The 17,732-nt window shown below is 33.1% G+C and overlaps 3 protein-coding genes across 6 annotated transcripts; 1 reads left to right on the top strand and 2 right to left on the bottom strand.

Annotated features, from left to right (window-relative positions):
- The first annotated feature begins 812 nt into the window (after nt 1-812).
- LOC106346735 (trifunctional UDP-glucose 4,6-dehydratase/UDP-4-keto-6-deoxy-D-glucose 3,5-epimerase/UDP-4-keto-L-rhamnose-reductase RHM1) lies at nt 813-4,244 on the top strand. Of its 4 annotated transcripts, none has more exons than XM_048782384.1 (4): nt 813-1,002; nt 1,210-2,786; nt 2,881-3,325; nt 3,688-4,244. In XM_048782384.1, the coding sequence occupies exons 2-3, from the start codon at nt 1,218-1,220 to the stop codon at nt 3,322-3,324; spliced, it is 2,013 nt and encodes a 670-aa protein (XP_048638341.1). In that variant the 5' UTR covers nt 813-1,002; nt 1,210-1,217; the 3' UTR covers nt 3,325; nt 3,688-4,244. The 4 variants fall into 4 exon arrangements, with proteins under 4 accessions (XP_048638341.1, XP_013641605.1, XP_048638342.1 ...); XM_013786151.3 differs by having other exon boundaries at nt 3,683-4,244; XM_048782385.1 differs by having other exon boundaries at nt 3,628-4,244.
- LOC106346734 (probable alpha,alpha-trehalose-phosphate synthase [UDP-forming] 3) lies at nt 3,740-8,004 on the bottom strand. The gene is given in 17 exon segments (XM_048782386.1): nt 3,740-4,105; nt 4,180-4,278; nt 4,380-4,510; nt 4,592-4,679; nt 4,762-4,894; nt 4,896-5,116; nt 5,199-5,316; nt 5,411-5,598; nt 5,701-5,801; nt 5,894-5,942; nt 6,039-6,127; nt 6,199-6,349; nt 6,428-6,529; nt 6,634-6,748; nt 6,848-7,233; nt 7,426-7,529; nt 7,610-8,004. Coding segments are annotated over 17 exon segments (2,568 nt in total). The 5' UTR covers nt 7,737-8,004.
- Nucleotides 8,005-12,206: 4,202 nt separating this feature from the next.
- LOC106351346 (probable alpha,alpha-trehalose-phosphate synthase [UDP-forming] 2) lies at nt 12,207-17,729 on the bottom strand. Its single transcript, XM_013791154.2, has 16 exons — nt 16,120-17,729; nt 15,935-16,035; nt 15,378-15,763; nt 15,172-15,286; nt 14,967-15,068; nt 14,733-14,883; nt 14,503-14,640; nt 14,302-14,402; nt 14,024-14,211; nt 13,814-13,931; nt 13,573-13,731; nt 13,365-13,487; nt 13,164-13,251; nt 12,936-13,066; nt 12,701-12,799; nt 12,207-12,599 (listed from the first exon to the last, which is right to left on the bottom strand). The coding sequence occupies exons 1-16, from the start codon at nt 16,259-16,261 to the stop codon at nt 12,207-12,209; spliced, it is 2,535 nt and encodes an 844-aa protein (XP_013646608.1). The 5' UTR covers nt 16,262-17,729.
- Between the last annotated feature and the right edge of the window lie 3 nt (nt 17,730-17,732).

Below are 17,732 nucleotides of genomic sequence, written 5' to 3'. Positions count from 1 at the left end.
AAAATGACGAATAAATCAATAGGCGGTGCGTGAAGCCACATAGCCAATGTCCCAAACGCCGCAACGCGGTTAGAAAGTCTGTCACCACGTTGAGATCCACTCATCGCTCCACGATGTCCTCATGTGCAAATATTCACTTTCGGTTGTATATATATACTCATTCTTACAGTTGTTATATATTTTCCCAACATATATAAATACATACATTTTTCCTTTCAGTATAAATATCAATTAGATTCTGTTTACGTAGACAACTCATGTCTTGAAATTGTACTATGCTTATATTTTAAATCAAAATAAAAAGAAAATTTTCAAATAATTTCTTTTAAGTTTTTATCACAAAATAGTTCTAAAAATGACCAAAAATAGCTTTTTTTATTTTTAAAAAAATTTAATATATATATTTTTTTAAAAAAATTAAAACTCTATCCTCAAAATCTAACTCTTTAACTCTAAACCCTAAATCTAGATTATTTAACTTCAAGTTATAAATGTATATTTTATTCTTTAATAAAATTTTATTTGATCATTTTTTTTATTTTGAATGATATTTTTATAAAAATAAACTAAAAAGAACTATCATATGAAATTTCTCAAATAAATATCATAAATTTTATTTGGGAATATTTGAAGAAAACTGTAAGCTCTACAGCTATTTTTTTTTTAAACATTAAAACTCTACAGTGACACAAAAGCGTTTCACACCAAAATTGACTAACGCGCCGGCCAACACGCACCACACGCTGTGCACCAGCCAGCTAACGTTTCACGGACCCGTAAATTAGTAAGGACGAGAAGGGTGGAATCGTCAAATCAAAAGTGTTAATAATAATTATAAATTCAATTCAGCGACTGACTCCGTCTTCTCCAATAGCCTTGGGTGCTGACTTTTCCTTCCTTCTGAAGACCCCCCCTTTGAATTTATTCCTTCTTCTCCTTCTTCCTCTCACATCTCTAGGCCTTCGCTCATCATCCCATTTCCTAATCCTCACAGATTCAAAGGTACGCTTCGAGTTTCCCCGAGAATGTTATTGCATACTTTTATTTATTCGTATGATCATTCTGCTTCATCTGTTTACTTACGTTAATTGTAATCCTCGAGCTTGCTGTGTAGTTGATTCTCTGATCTGGATCTGCTTCATAGCTTCGATTAGTTAGTTAGATCCGTTGATTTCAAACTCAGATCTCGATTCGATTGATAATCTCCAGGAAACTTGATGGCTTCTTCATACACTCCCAAGAACATTCTAATCACCGGAGCAGCCGGTTTCATCGCCTCGCACGTCGCCAACCGGCTCATCCGAACCTACCCGGACTACAAGATCGTCGTCCTCGACAAGCTCGACTACTGCTCCAACCTCAAGAACCTCAACCCCTCCAAGCACTCCCCCAACTTCAAGTTCGTCAAGGGCGACATCGCCAGCGCCGACCTCGTCAACTACCTCCTCATCACCGAACGCATCGACACCATCATGCACTTCGCCGCCCAGACTCACGTCGACAACTCCTTCGGCAACTCCTTCGAGTTCACCAAGAACAACATCTACGGCACCCACGTCCTCCTCGAGGCCTGTAAAGTCACTGGCCAGATCCGGCGGTTTATCCACGTCAGCACTGACGAGGTCTACGGCGAGACTGATGAGGATGCTGTTGTTGGCAACCACGAGGCTTCTCAGCTTCTCCCCACGAATCCTTACTCCGCTACCAAGGCCGGAGCTGAGATGCTTGTGATGGCGTATGGGAGATCGTACGGGCTTCCGGTTATCACCACGCGTGGGAATAATGTTTATGGGCCTAACCAGTTTCCGGAGAAGCTGATTCCTAAGTTTATGTTGCTGGCGATGAGGGGGAAGGTTCTTCCTATTCATGGAGATGGGAGTAATGTTCGTAGCTATCTTTACTGTGAAGATGTTGCTGAGGCGTTTGAGGTTATTCTTCACAAGGGGGAAGTGGGACATGTTTATAATATTGGTACTAAGAAGGAGAGGAGGGTGAATGATGTTGCGCAAGATATCTGCAAGCTCTTTAACGTGGACCCTGAGGCTAACATCAAGTTTGTGGAGAACAGGCCTTTTAACGACCAGAGGTACTTTTTAGATGATGAGAAGCTTAAGATCTTGGGATGGTCGGAGAGGACCACTTGGGAAGAAGGGTTGAAGAAGACGATGGAGTGGTACACGCAGAACCCGGATTGGTGGGGTGATGTTTCTGGAGCGTTGCTTCCCCACCCGAGGATGCTGGTGATGCCTGGTGGGAGACACTTTGATGGGTCTGAAGAGAACTCTGGAGCAGTCGCTTTGTCTGGAAACTCAAGCCAGAGCCAGATGGTGGTTCCTACACCCAGAAGCAGTGGCTCCACTCAGAACCCTTCACTGAAATTCTTGATATATGGTAAGACAGGATGGATTGGGGGATTGCTTGGGCAGATTTGTGAGAAGCAGGGTATTGCTTTTGAGTATGGGAAAGGGCGGCTTGAGGATCGGTCATCCCTCTTGCAAGATATTCTGACTGTTAAGCCTACCCATGTCTTCAATGCTGCTGGTGTGACAGGGAGACCCAATGTCGACTGGTGCGAGTCTCACAAAACTGAGACAATCCGTGCCAATGTTGCAGGCACTTTGACTCTGGCTGATGTCTGCAGAGAGCACAGCCTCCTGTTGATGAACTTTGCTACTGGTTGTATATTCGAGTACGACGAAAACCATCCGCTAGGTTCAGGCATTGGCTTCAAAGAAGAAGACACACCAAACTTCACTGGTTCTTTCTACTCAAAAACCAAAGCCATGGTAAAATCTCATGATTTCATGTACAATATAAGGTTTCCTCTTTACTTATACGTTCTCGTTTTCTTAAAATGATGTTTGTTGTGACCCGTCATAGGTTGAGGAGCTGCTTAAGGAGTTTGATAACGTATGCACACTAAGGGTTAGGATGCCGATCTCCTCTGATCTCAACAACCCGAGAAACTTCATCACCAAGATTTCCCGGTACAGCAAAGTAGTGAACATCCCAAACAGCATGACCGTGCTGGACGAGCTTCTTCCAATCTCGATAGAGATGGCGAAAAGAAACCTGAAAGGGATTTGGAACTTCACCAACCCCGGTGTTGTGAGTCACAATGAGGTCCTGGAGATGTACAGAGACTACATCGACTCTGACTTCAAATGGGCGAACTTCACACTAGAGGAGCAAGCCAAAGTCATCGTGGCTCCAAGAAGCAACAACGAGCTGGACGCATCTAAGCTCAAGAAAGAGTTCCCTGAATTACTCTCAATCAAGGAGTCTCTGATCAAATATGCATTTGAGCCCAACAAGAGAACTTGAGGTAATATAACTTATCTCAGTTTTGTTTAAACTGGTTTGTTATTAGTTTCTCCCATTGAGTCGTAAGCCAAAAGCAACTTAGCTTTGCCTATATCTAGTTTGGATTCTTATATGTTATTGTTTTGTTGGTATTGTGTTCTTTCATGTTCCACATTTTATAGATAAAAAAACATCATTTCTGTATTATTTGCTGATATTAATACGAACGGTTAAATCCAGAACCTAGATTTATGGTCTCTAGTTAAAGCATTTGATGGTAGAAAACTCTCTACTTTTATTTATTTTTGTTTCTATGAAGAAAAGATTGGTACACCAAAGAAAATGAGAAATCCACTAAGGTCATGCTCCTACATTTCAGAGCAGTGGACTCCTCTTATTATGCAAAATAACTAAACAAAAGACTTGGAAGAAACGATTAGAGTTTGGTCTCTTGGCCCTCGTTGGTCTTCCCGTCTGTGGAGTGTTTCAAATCCGCGTTTCCATTGCGAGTCTGATGTAATTCGCTATCAGAAAATGGGTGGGCCATTGTTGTTGTATCTGCAACTGCAAGACTGTGGAGCAAATCCACAACATCTTGAGATGAGTCAATGACATAGCGAGCTTTTGAGCGAGATTGTCCGATGGCCACAGAGAAGTAATTCTCGTTTTTGAGGTCAAAAACATTCGGTGAAACCTGCTTCTTCTTTAGGGAGTGAATACTTGAAGAAGACTTCGACCTAGTTACATGAGATAACTTGGACGGCACGATTTCTGATTCGAAGAAAGTGTAAATATCTTCGTCCTGTAAAATATATCGTTTAGCTTGATGGAATTCTGAATGAGTAAGGTAGGGATATGTAATAATATAAGCTTTACCTTCTCCAACAAGTAACCACTACAAAAGACATAATCAATGGGTGTGGTCATTGATATTTTACGCATCATTTCTCCCAAAATACGATCAATTGCGGCTCCCTACATAACAAAGAAAGAAGATAGAATCTCGAGTACTGCATAGTGTAGATCATAATTTTTGAATGCATAATATGCGATGAGAAGCATAATTAAGGTTTTACCTTAGTCTCATTCATTGCATGGACTTCAACAGAATGGTTTCCTCGAACAACATCAACTGATGCCTTAGAGATTGGTCCTGCCCATAAGTGCTGTAACATGTCTCTCGCTTGTGTTTTCCCAAATTTAACGTCTATCAAAGAAAAATAGCCAGGACAATGGAAACTTTAACGAATATACAAAGTGTTGTTAAGCAAAACTAATCTTCAATCACCTGCACATTCGTGATTCCATACTAGAGAAGTCTCGCTTGCTTCGAAGAAGGATCTTGGAGTTCGATCTGTGAAGTACTTAAAAACATTCTACAAATATACATGATATCAAGAATTATATTAAGGAAATATCAAAGCTCAAAGTTTTCTCAAAGAATGTAAAATTACTAACCTTTACACCATGGACCCAGTCGAGATTCTTCATGTCTTGAGGCATATTTGTCACCCATTCTCCACTAGGATCTCTCAAGAACATTCCATTTTCTGCAGCCAGCCATATCTTATACTCTCCAAAGACCTGGTTTAAGTACCAAATCAGTGAGATCAGAAAATATATGAAAAGAAAGACCTTAGTAATACACTAATACCTTATCTAATATGTTTCTGCCACTTCTACTCAATACAACTACTGTTGTTTTTGGATCATTGCATAATGCTTTCAATGTTCCCTTTAGCTTTTCGTTTAGTTTAAGATCCAGCTCCTCATTTTGACTATTCATTGGCTCAGTGAGTGTTCCACAGAAACCCTGAAAACATATTCCACAGTTTGTTATATAGTGTTAGAAAAATATAAATTATATTAAAATTTCTCAAAGCTAGCTCAATTACCAAGATTATCAGTCTATGGTTAGACTGTAAATATCGTTGTATCATATCTTGTTGTGGAAGTTCATGTGGGATACTCCTAATTTTCATCTCGGATTCAGCAAAAGCGTCATTGAGTTCACTGCATACAGACATAAACTTTGTCATATAAGCTCTTATCTAAGAGAGCTAATGTTTTGAAGAAATCAAAATGTTCCTTCTTCTTAGGACCATACCTCAAGAAATCACCTCCCCATTTTTCAGCAGAATTAGATATCACATACTGAAAATTAACTCTATGTCTTTCTTCCCTTTCTTCAGCTGGCATAGTTAGAGCGTCTTTAATGGCAGAAGAAACTTCTGTAACATTCCAAGGATTCACAAGTAGAGCTCCAGCACCAAGTGACTGTCCAGCACCTGCAAACTGTATACATTTCATGCAAAAAATCAGTAACTTTTAAACATTAATCTAAAGCATTTTTTGAGTCAATCTATATAACACTGAATGCTGAATTATCTATATTACCTCACTGAGAATAAGAACCCCCTTTTTGCTCTCTTGGCTTGCAACAAACTCATGACTAACGAGATTCAGTCCATCTCTCAAAGACGTTACAAGCATTACATCTAAATGAAAAAAAAAGTAAACAAATTAAACAAGTTATAAAAATGACTAAAGCCAAATCAACAACCATCATGTGTAGTGAAGGAAAATTTACCAGCAGTCGCGTAAAGTGCACATAAGTAATTGGAGGGAACAGAACAATCCTGACAAAGAAAATGAGAGAAAACTCTTATCAAGAAACAATGAAAAAAAAATTATTAAATAATGAAAACTTGAATAGATAGAGAAAGCAAACAAACCATGTGATGAACTGGAAGAGAAGAGATAGAACCAAAACGACCATTAATGCGTCCAACGAGTCCATGAACTTGGTCTCTGACCTTCTGATCTGTAAATAAAGCACAGTCTCAGAACACTTATGCATATTTAGATGCATAGAAGACAACGGAAAGCTTTTACATTCAGGGACAGCATCTCTTGTTGGCACAGCAATTTGCACCAGGACAACTTTATCGCGCCAATCTGGATTTTCTTCAAGAAATTTCTCAAATCCAAGATACTTTTGTGGAATCCCTTTGATCATGTCAAGACGATCAACACCTAATATCACCTGTCAGCACCAAAAAAAAATGTATAATGTAAAAACCTTTTTCAAGTTAAAGTTAATGTAAGAAAAATGTCTAATTACCTTTTTGCCAGAAAATTTCTCTTTAAGCTCATTCATTTGTTGTATGACTTCAGGAAGCTTACATGTGCTTATAAACCGGTCAGGATCTATTCCCATGGGAAGCTAAAACATAGAGATTAGGATTTGTATATTAGGCTTAACTAATTATGATGTGATAATATTAAGTTATGGGAAACGATGTTGAAGATTTGAATATGAAGTCATACAACAACTACACGAGTGAGTCTGCCTTGATCCACAACCCCTTCATGTGTACCTTCAACGCCAAGAATTTGAGTGCATGTACTCACGAAATGTCTTGCAAAATCGTACGTGTGGAAACTGAAAGAAAAAATATATATATTGAAAATTTAAAATATTGTGATCCTATTCACGTGATACCTAACCATGTATTACAAGGTTAGAGTTTAAACTACTCACCCAAGTAAATCAGCTCTAAGAACCGAACGAAGAAGCTCTGATCGCGAGGGCAATGTTTTGTAGACCTCTGAAGAAGGAAATGGTGAATGGAGAAACCATCCAACTTTGATTTTGTTATCGTATTCTTTAAGGTATTGAGGAAGAAACATGAGATGATAATCTTGGCACCAAATAGTATCTCCTTCTTCATAGTTCTCGATTACGACATCAAGAAACATTCGATTTGCTTTCTTGTATGCATCATATTGTGTTTGGAACGTCTTGTTTGCGTCATGATGATATTCTATGGGAAGTCCCATGTGATGAAGAATTGGCCATATTATGCCGTTGCTATAACCATTGTAATATTGATCAAAAACCTCATTAAGGAACACAGGGATACAATTCTGCAAGTTGATAGAACAAAAGAATAGAAAAAGCGTAAGTAATCATCAGATATTTGTGTTAAAAAAAACGAGTTTTGAAAATCTCATGAGTTTTTTCACTCTTATAACATGGAAGTATTTTTACGTTTCATTTATGAATAAACGACAGACGAAAATCAATATACACGTGGATATTTTTGGATCAGTACATACCATTTGAGCAAGAGATTTAGAGAGTGCAGTTTTTTCAACTTCATTATACACATCAAATCCAGGCCATCCAACCCATTTAGTATCATATTGATCTGTCACACCACCTTCAAGAGACCACACCAAACTATTGAACATACTTTTCAAACTGTATTATTTATGTAATCATATATGGCTCATGACTTACCTAGAAGATTAAATTTACCACCAGGACTCATTTCCATAGACCAAGAGTTTTCCCCTGTTTTCTTTGAAGAAACCGGAAGCCGGTTAGCTACCACAAGCAGTCTTGGCCTTTCACCATAAGACATCATCTTCTTTCAAGATCGTAAAGCACTTGTCAAACTAGCTAATGATCTGTAAAACAAAAGGGGTTCAAAGCAAACCAGGCTATGTAAAGAAGCCGAGTAAATATTATATAAGGACGCATTAAACAAAACAATAGCATTTTTCTTTGTATTATTAAACAAAAGATGAATAGAAGATGCATGTCGAGAAACACAGAAAATCACACACTTTTGTGGATAATAAAAATTGTGATGGTAAATGATTTTATCAGGATCACTTCAGTCCCTTTATTATAATTAATAACTTAATTATTTTTAAAAATAAAATAAAACAAGCAGTGTTGATTTATTTGTGGCAGTTGTGTTACAAAAAAGAACCTGTATTTAATTATTTTTTGTTAAAAACAAAGAGTTCAAAAACAAACAAGAAAACTATGAACACTTTTCATCTGACAAACTGTCAAAATAATAACACGAAAGTAGGTAACTAAAAATATAATTTACTGATAATTAAATATTTACTAATATAACGAGAAAAGCGCCTACTGATGTGATCCGATTCGTAAATCGGTTACAAAAGATTGTAGTGTATGCACTTTGTTTACCAGAAAACTCAAAAACTGTCAATGGATGGAAAGTGTGAAGATTGTTCTTGTCTTCCTCCAAATTTATAGGAAGTCGAACTTCAACTTTTGGGGGTGGACATATCTTCTAGTTAGATGTTCTCTTCTCTTGTACACACATGTCAATAGAATATATTATTTACCTTTAAATAAGATTTACATTTTCTTCCTGAAATGTCATGAAATCTGATATATACAGATGCATATCTTTTTGTGTGTTTGGCTTCCATATTCTCTCGACATTATTTACCAAGTGATTTTGACACATGTCATCACCACAATCATTTTAGCAACACATGTCATCACCGCAATCATTTTAACAAAAAAATAATGATATAGTTCACTTAAATGATGACATGAATCATATCTAATTATAACATGACTTAACATATTTACTATGCAAAACTCAACTAAAGAAATTCAAATATAAAATATTATGTATATAATTATTACCATAATTAAAAGATTGAGTATATAATTATTTCATAACTAAAAGATATAAATAAATAATTTAAATCCAATATGCAATTATATTACTTACACTTTAATCAAGTTAACAAAAATGCAACTAAATTTATTTATTATTTTTAGTATTTATATATTATTAATATTTATAATGAAAATTTATCCAAATATGGTAAAATTATTAAGAAAGTATTTGATTCTTAAAATTATATCTTATAACTAAACTGTTCTATATACTATAAATAAAACAAGTGCTCTATATTTTAATCTTTATAATGTTTAGAATTTTACAAATAAAATTTTATGTTATTTACATTTCCAAAAGTTAATCTATCCTGAAAAAATATATTTCAAAGAATATATTACTTTTAAAAAAAGGTTCATTGCCATATTATTTAAAAAATAAAATATTGAAGTTACAAATTATTAATGATATTAAGATTATAGTAACATGGATAATTCGTTTTAGATATTTTGACAAGTTTTTAAAATATTTTAACAATCTAAAATAATTATATTAAAGATAAACATTGTATAAACAATTATATTTATTTTAATTAATTTTTAAAGCACAAAACAAAGGCATATTAATAAAAATATTTTTATATATAATTTAATTTAAAGTTTTATTACTGCACATGATGCAAGAAAACACTTAGTATATTGGATAAGAACTTCAACTAAGTTTGCAAAAAAAAAAACTATATAGTGGTAATCTATATTGAAAATTTGAACATCAACTAAACACAAATTTGAACATTCAAAAAATAATTAAATTTCCATATATATTGTGTATTACATTCTAAAATATTTGATGATATTAATTGTATAAAAATACTCAATTCTAAATCAAATATATATTTTTCCTTTCAGATGATTTCTCTAAGCATAAGAATATTTTTATTTAATGTTTTGTTTTGGACCCAATAATCTTTTTAATTAGTGAAATAGCTATTATTCATGATGACTGAGTTCTGTATCTTCGTTAGTTTGTTCGTTCTTAGTCTATGGATGGAGTTGGACTCGGATGATTATGTAGATCCAGAAAGCGATTTCTTTCAGGTTTTGGCCGGATGGATTTTACACAAAGCAAACAAGAAACCCTAATGTAGTATATCTTTTTTTTTTTTGCACACTCCTAATGTAGTATTTTTTTTTTGTAACACTACTTTCATTAGAAATTAAACTCCAAAGTTTATGGGAGGGGAGGGGGGGAGCTACAAGGGATGCGTTCGACAGAGCTGCTTTGCCAGAGCATCAGCAGCCTTGTTTTCGGAACGTCGGATCCAAACAAAGGACACAAAATCAAAAGCAGCTCCTAATGTAGTATATCTAGTTGAATCTTCTACCAAAATGTTCAGCTCCTCTACTGGCCCCCCTGTGAATAGTGTGTATATAGTGTGTATATATATATATAGAAGAAAATATTATGAAATCATAATTTTTATGTATGCTTATCTGAAATTTTATTGGGTAGACTGCAAATTTGTGCCCCAAAATGTTTTTTTCTTTATTTTTGTTGCTTCCTTTGGTTGTGCTGATGCATTTTTCAATTGATATTCAACATTTTATCATACTAGATTTTTGGCATTCCTCGCTGATAATATTACAAATTCAAGACCTAATTACACTTTTATTTTGCCACAAAAGAACAAGGGTATAATCTTTATTCATTTATATATCTAATATATTAAAACAGAAGTGATGACTTCTTTTTATGTGTGATTTTTTTAGTTTGAACCATTCATAGAAAATATCATATTTTACATAAGTTCATTATTATATCTTTTAATATCTTTATCTTTTTATTTGAAATAAAAATGAATATATTTAAAATGTTCTAACAAAATCTTTTTAAAATCTTCTTAGAATCTTTTTAAATTTACATTCGAAAATTAGTTAGTTTTAATTTAAATTATCATAAAATATAATTAGAAATAAAAATTGAATATAGTTTTGGTTTATAAACGAAAATTTAAATAAAATAAAATTAATTAATTTAAAAAATACATTTACTAATAATTTTTAAAGATTTTGCTAGAAATAAATATTTATTTCTATTATAAGTTTTTTCAAATTTGTTTTCTAATAAAATAAAAATCATGATTTTTTGATGAGTGATATTTTTATTTGGACCATCATTTAAATTTGGGCAAATCTCCAAAATAGCACCTTTCTAAGTTTATATCACAAAATAGCACTCAAAAACTAAAATGACCAAAATAGCATTTTATCTTTTGAAAAATTTAAATTTTTTTATTTTTCAAAATTTGAAATCTTATCCCCAAAACCTCACTTCTCAACTCTAAACCCTAAAACCTAAACTCTAAACCCTAAACCCTAAACTCTAGACCCTAAACCCCACCCCTTGAGTGCTATTTTTGTGACTTTTGGCCTTGAGTGCTACTTTGGGAACAAAAACTTGATTTAATGCTATTTTGGTCTTTTTCTCTTTAAATTTTCAATTAAATGTATATCACTAATGATAATATATATAATATTTTTAACTACTTTAATCATAATATCTTTTATATCCTTTATTTTTTTAAAAAAAAATTAAAATTCTAACAAATCTCTTGAAAAAGATTATAATAAGATCTTAATTGTCATAAATTGAATATAAATATTTTCAAGTAATTTTTTAATTAGTAATGAAATATTACTAAAAGAGTAAAATTATATCCTATTTTATTAATAATAATATCAATCATTTTAAAATAAAAACGTTATATTGAACAAAATATGATAAAATTATTTTAAATTGATAAGTTAACATATTTTATTTTCATAAATATTAAATATTTATGCTAAAAATATAATATGTTGGTAGAACGGGTTAAGATTAGTAAACTATATAATACATGTATAAAAATTTATCTTATCTTAAACTTTTTAATATACAGTAATTTATTATATAAAATTAATAAACATTAAAAAATTACTAAAAAAATCTAGCGATTTGAATTACGGATCATGATTATAATAAATTAAATACAAATTTTGTTTACATATATGTTGTTTCATGCATTAAAAAATTTAGTTTAGTAATCAAACGCAAATTTAATAGGACAAATATATAATAAGCAACATATATATTGTGATGATTTTAATTTACAGCATGAAAACTATAAAATTATTATATTTGGCATAATTATACAAATATTTAAATATGTGAGTAACATTTAAAATATATAATAATTATGTAAAAAAATATCTATATATATAAATGTGAAAATCTATATCCGCACGGTCGTGCGGGTGGAAATCTAGTTAATATTATTTTTTTGGTAAACAAGATGATCCACTAAAACTGAATCACTGATTGATAATATTTAAATACGAGAACTGATAACGAATTACATGTAATGTAAAATCCAAACACTAGCCTTCTGTATCATTGTCACATGATTTATATATCGACTGGCTCAGTGTCTCCTACTGCCAGTTCCCTTATTTTCACATAGTTTATCCAAGGTTTCCAATCTGCGTTTGCATTGCGAGTCTGATAGTCTTCAGTCTCAGACAATGAGTCAGACGTTGTTGCTGTTGTTGTATCTGCAACTGCGAGCTTGTGGAGTAAATCCACAACATCATGAGATGAGTCAACGACGTAGCGAGCTTTTGTGTGAGCTTGTCCAATGGCTACAGAGAAGTAATTTCCTTTCTCGAGGTCAAGAACGTTCAATGAAAGATGTTTCTTCTTCTTTATAGAATGGTTACTTGTAGAAGACTTCGACCTAGTTTCATGAGATAACTTGGATGACACGACTTCTGGTTTGAAGAATGTGTAAATGTCTTCGTCCTATAACATATATATCGACCCGTTTTAAAAAATTTAAAAGCCAAATCGATAAAATGTATCTGGTTAAGTACGTAATGTAGAATATATGAATAGAGTTTTACCTTCTCCAAGAAGTAACCACTACAAAAGACATAATCAACTGGTGTGGTCATAGATTTTTTGCGCACTATTTCTTCCAAGATACGACCCACTGCTACCCCCTATGTAATAGAGAAACATTGAATAACATTTTGCTCCAAAGATGTAAAAAAAAAGAACATTTTGCACCAGGATTATACATTTAATGACTTTGCTATATTGTATAGCTTGAATACCTCAAATGAAATATATTTATACCTTAGTCTCACCCACCGCATGGACTTCAACAGAATGGTTTCCTCGAACAACATCAACTGATGCATTAGAAATTGGTCCTGCCCATAAGTATTGTAACAAGTCTCTTGCTTGTGCTCTCCCAAACTCAACATCTATCAAAAGAGTTACAAGAAGACATATTGTTTTTAACAAAACAGATAAATGCCTGGAAGCAAAACGAGGAAAATCAACTATATATTTCTACATCACCTGCATTTTCATAGTTCCATACTAGAGAAGTCTCGCTTGCTTCGAAGAACGATCTTGGAGTTCGAGCGGTGAAGTACTTGAAAACGTTCTACAACAATATATAAATATTTCAAGAAAAATCTAAAGGAATTTTTTCTTAATATAAAGGAATTCAAGATCACTCAGCTTGATTGTTTTTTTAAAGAATGTAAAATTACTAACCTTTGTACCATCCACCCAATCGAGGTCCATGTTTTCAGGAATATTTGTCACCCATTCTCCAATGGTGTCCCTTAAGAACATTCCATTTTCCGCAGCCAGCCATATGTTATACTCTCCAAATATCTGTTTTAAGTACCAAATCGGTGAGATTATAGATACATATGCTTGAGATAATAAACAAAGATATGTAAAAAGACATTAGTAATACTTTATCTAGTATGTTTTTGCCACTTCTACTCAATACAAGTACTGTTGTTTTTGGATCACTGCATAATGCTTTCAGTGTTCTTTTTAGCTCTGGGTTTAATTTAAGATCCAGTTCTTCATTTTGGTTTTTCATTGGCTCAGTGAGTGTTCCAAAGAATCCCTGTATAACATTAATGAAAATAAGTAACACAATGATATAAAGTTCTAGATATACAACATAAAATCTCCAAAGATAGCTTTACCAAGATTATCAGTCTATTGTTAGACTTAGAATACCGTTGAATCACATCTTGCTGTGGAAGTTCAAGTGGGATTTTCTTAATCTTCATATCGGATTCAGAAAAAGTATCATGGAGTTCACTGCATAGAGTTAATAAAAAATAAGCTCTTACTTATAAGAGTTCATGTTCTGAAGAAAACTAAATGTATCTTCTTATTATTTCAGTATATACCTTATGAAATCATCTCCCCACTTTTTAGCAGAATGAGTTTTCACATACTGAAAATTAAGTCTATGTCTTTCATCCCTTTCTTCAGCTGACATATTTAGAGCTTCTTTAATAGCAGAAGAAACTTCTGTAACATCCCAAGGATTCACAAGAATAGCTCCAGCACCAAGTGACTGTGCAGCACCTGCAAACTGTATAAAATTCCATGTGAAGTCAATAAATAGACATTATTAAGACCTTTTAGATTCAGTGTTAAAAAAAAATGCAAATACTTTTGTTACCTCACTGAGAACAAGAACTCCTTTTTTCGCTTCTTGACAAGCAATAAATTCATAACTCACAAGATTCATTCCATCTCTCAAAGATGTTACAAGCATTACATCTAAATATAAGAATAAAAAACTCATCAAACAAGTTATATAATGAACTGTAACCAAAACCAATGCAGTTATCATATACGTGTAGTAAATGAAATTAATTACCAGCAATCGCGTAAAGTGCACATAAGAAGTTGAAATCAACAGAACAATCCAGGTGATGAATTGGAAGAGAAGAGACAGACCCAAAACGACCGTTAATGCGTCCAGCAAGTCCATGAACTTGACTTTTGAGCTTTTGATCTGTAGAATACACACAAACACACAATCTCAGAAACCTGATGAGCAATATTATCCACTTTATATGTGTTACAATAGAATATAAAAGCTTTTACATTCAGGGACATTATTTCTTGTTGGAACTGCAATTTGCACTAACACAACTTTATCGCGCCAATCCATATTTTCCTGAAGAAATTTCTCAAATCCAAGAAACTTTTGTGGAATCCCTTTGATCATGTCAAGCCGATCAACACCTAATATCACCTGTCAACACAAAAAAACCAAAATGTAAAAATGTTTTCTTTTAAATTGAGCATCAAATAAAGGCTAAAAGAAAAACATGATACCTTTTTGCCAGCAAATCTCTGTTTAAGTTCAGTCATTTGTTGTCTGACTTCAGGCAGCTCACATGCTTTTAAAAACCTATTAGGATCTATTCCAATGGGAAACTGAAAATTCCAAAATAAAATAAATAGAGCTTACTTTTATGATGTGATGATTCAAGTTATAGATAAACAATAAAATGTTAAAGATTTGAATACTGAGACATACAACAGCTACACGAGTGACTTTGCCATGATCAACAATTCCTTCATGTGTTCCTTCAACTCCAAGGATTCGAGTGCATGTTCTCACAAAATGACTTGCAAAATCATAGGTATGGAAGCTGAAAAGAACCATAAAGAAAAATTTAAAACTCTTTTGATCCAAGTCAGATGATTCCTAACCATATATGACAGTTGGAGTTTGGATGTTACCCAAGTAAATCAGCTGTAAGAACCGAGCGAAGAAGCTCTGATCGCGAGGGCAAGGTTTTGAAGACCTCTGAGGAAGGAAATGGTGAATGGAGAAACCATCCAATTTTGATTTTGTTGTTGTATTCTTTAAGATATTGAGGAAGAAACAAAAGATGATAATCATGGATCCAAACAAGATCTCCTTCTTCGTAGTTCTCAATTATGACGTCAAGAAACTTTCGGTTTGCTTTCTTATATGCATCGTATTGTGTTTGGTACGTCTTGTTTGTGTCCTTATGATCTTCTTGTGGAAGTCCCATGTGATGAAGAATTGGCCACAAAATACCATTGCAATACCCATTGTAGTATTGATCAAAAACCTCTTCAAGGAACACTGGTATACATTTCTGTAAGCAGCAAGAACAAAACAAAAAGAATAAATTAATTGAGAATTTGATAATCAGATATATGAAAAGTTCAGGTTCATGCGTATCTATCCCATTATAAATATCTTTTTGAAATGTGAAGTTTCTGACATATATACTTTGATATAAACCGATTAGTTTTCAAATACGTACCATATCGGCTAGAGATTTCGAGAGTGCGTTTTTCCCAACTACATCATACACATCAACTCCAGGCCAACCAACCCATTTGGTCTCGAACTCAGCTGCCACGCCTTCAAGAGATCACACCAATAAACCATTATTGTTAAAACTTTTTTTTTATTAAAATATTTACTCATATAGATTTGTGATCTTACCTAGAAGACCACTGACTAAACCACCAGGACTCATTTCCAGAGACCAAGAATTTTCTCCGGTTCTCTTTGCAGAAACCGGAAGCCGGTTAGCCACCACAAGCAGTCTTTGCCTTTTACTACATGATTCATCATAAGACACCATCTTCTTTCAAGAATCGTAAAGCACTTGTCAAACTAATTAACGACCTGCCCAATTTTCGTGGAAAACAAATTAATTATCAATTAAAACAGGCGCTTCCATGAACAAATATAAACAACTAATTGAATAAATAAAATAGAATAGAAATAAAATAATTAAAATAAAGCTATTGTTTTGCAAAAACAAACAATTAAACACACTTTTTATGAATATCATTTTTTTGGTAAACAAACATGAAGATTTATAAACACTTTTTGTTAGATAATATGGATACGTTTGGATTTGTAAAACTGTTTGCAATGTATGTGTAAAATGGATAATATGGATACGTTTGGATTTGTAAAACTTTTACCAGAAAAGTTGCAAATTATGTGATAGGTGAGCGTGAGAAGATTGTTCTTGTCTTCTTACAAATTTATAAGAAGTTTAAGATTCAACTTTTTGTATGGAGTATCTTCGAGTTTTGTGTTCCTTTTGCATACATGTCATTGTAAGGTATAATCACTTTTCAATCTTATCTTGGTATAATTTTCTTCCATAAAAGGTGATGAGATCTAATATCTACACCTCTTTTTTGTTGTTGTTATGTTTCACTGATATCTTAGATAAATTGGGATAAAAACATACGTGTCTAGTTTTAAAAACAAAAAGACCATGCTGGTCTAAATTCAAAAATTGAGAAATTCGAAACGTATTTGGATGTATATAGACTGTATTATATTCTGTTTTAAATATTTTTATTTGGTAATAGTTATTTAGAAATTGTAAATTTTAATTCAAATCTAAATTTTCGTCCAGTGGCCCATTGACAGGTGTATACCAACTAATATTATTTTCTTTCTTCTGCAAAGTTGAGCTTCTAAAATATTTACTCTTCCCCTTAGTTTTGGCATCAATATATCTAAAAATATTTATGTCATTTTAAGTAGATTTTTTTAAATATGGAGTGCAATTTCTCTAATCTAACTCCTCATGCTCATATTTCAACCAACATTTCATTAACATGTGTATCTGCGGATATGGTTTAAGTCAAGATTTCTTTTTATAAATAGTTAGGCATTAATATGTGAGAACAGATGTCAGTTTATTTTATATAGTATCTCATACTCATATCTCCAATACTTGGATAGCTAACATGTGTCTTTTCCTACTGACTTTATTCAGTAAAACATTTAAAACTCTTAACCATTTGGTACTACAATATCTTGTTGATACGTATGCTAATTTGTCAATACAGTTTTTCAATATTTCCAACAATGACAAATCGCATTAATTAACGTGTCTTAATTAATTTTAATATGTCTTTGTAAAAAAGAATAAAAAAATCTTCTCGCTATGCTCCAATAAAAATCTATTCGTAGTGGCCCAATGAAAAGTCTTCTAATTTTAGCCCAATAAAAAGTCTTCCCGCTGTGGCCCAATAAAAAGCTTCACGTTGTGGCCCAACAAAAACAAAAGACGAACTTTATTGTTC

The sequence above is a fragment of the Brassica napus genome, chromosome A6 (assembly GCF_020379485.1).
Source record: "Brassica napus cultivar Da-Ae chromosome A6, Da-Ae, whole genome shotgun sequence".
NCBI lineage: Eukaryota > Viridiplantae > Streptophyta > Magnoliopsida > Brassicales > Brassicaceae > Brassica > Brassica napus.
This window is presented reverse-complemented; position numbering and strand designations above follow the sequence as displayed.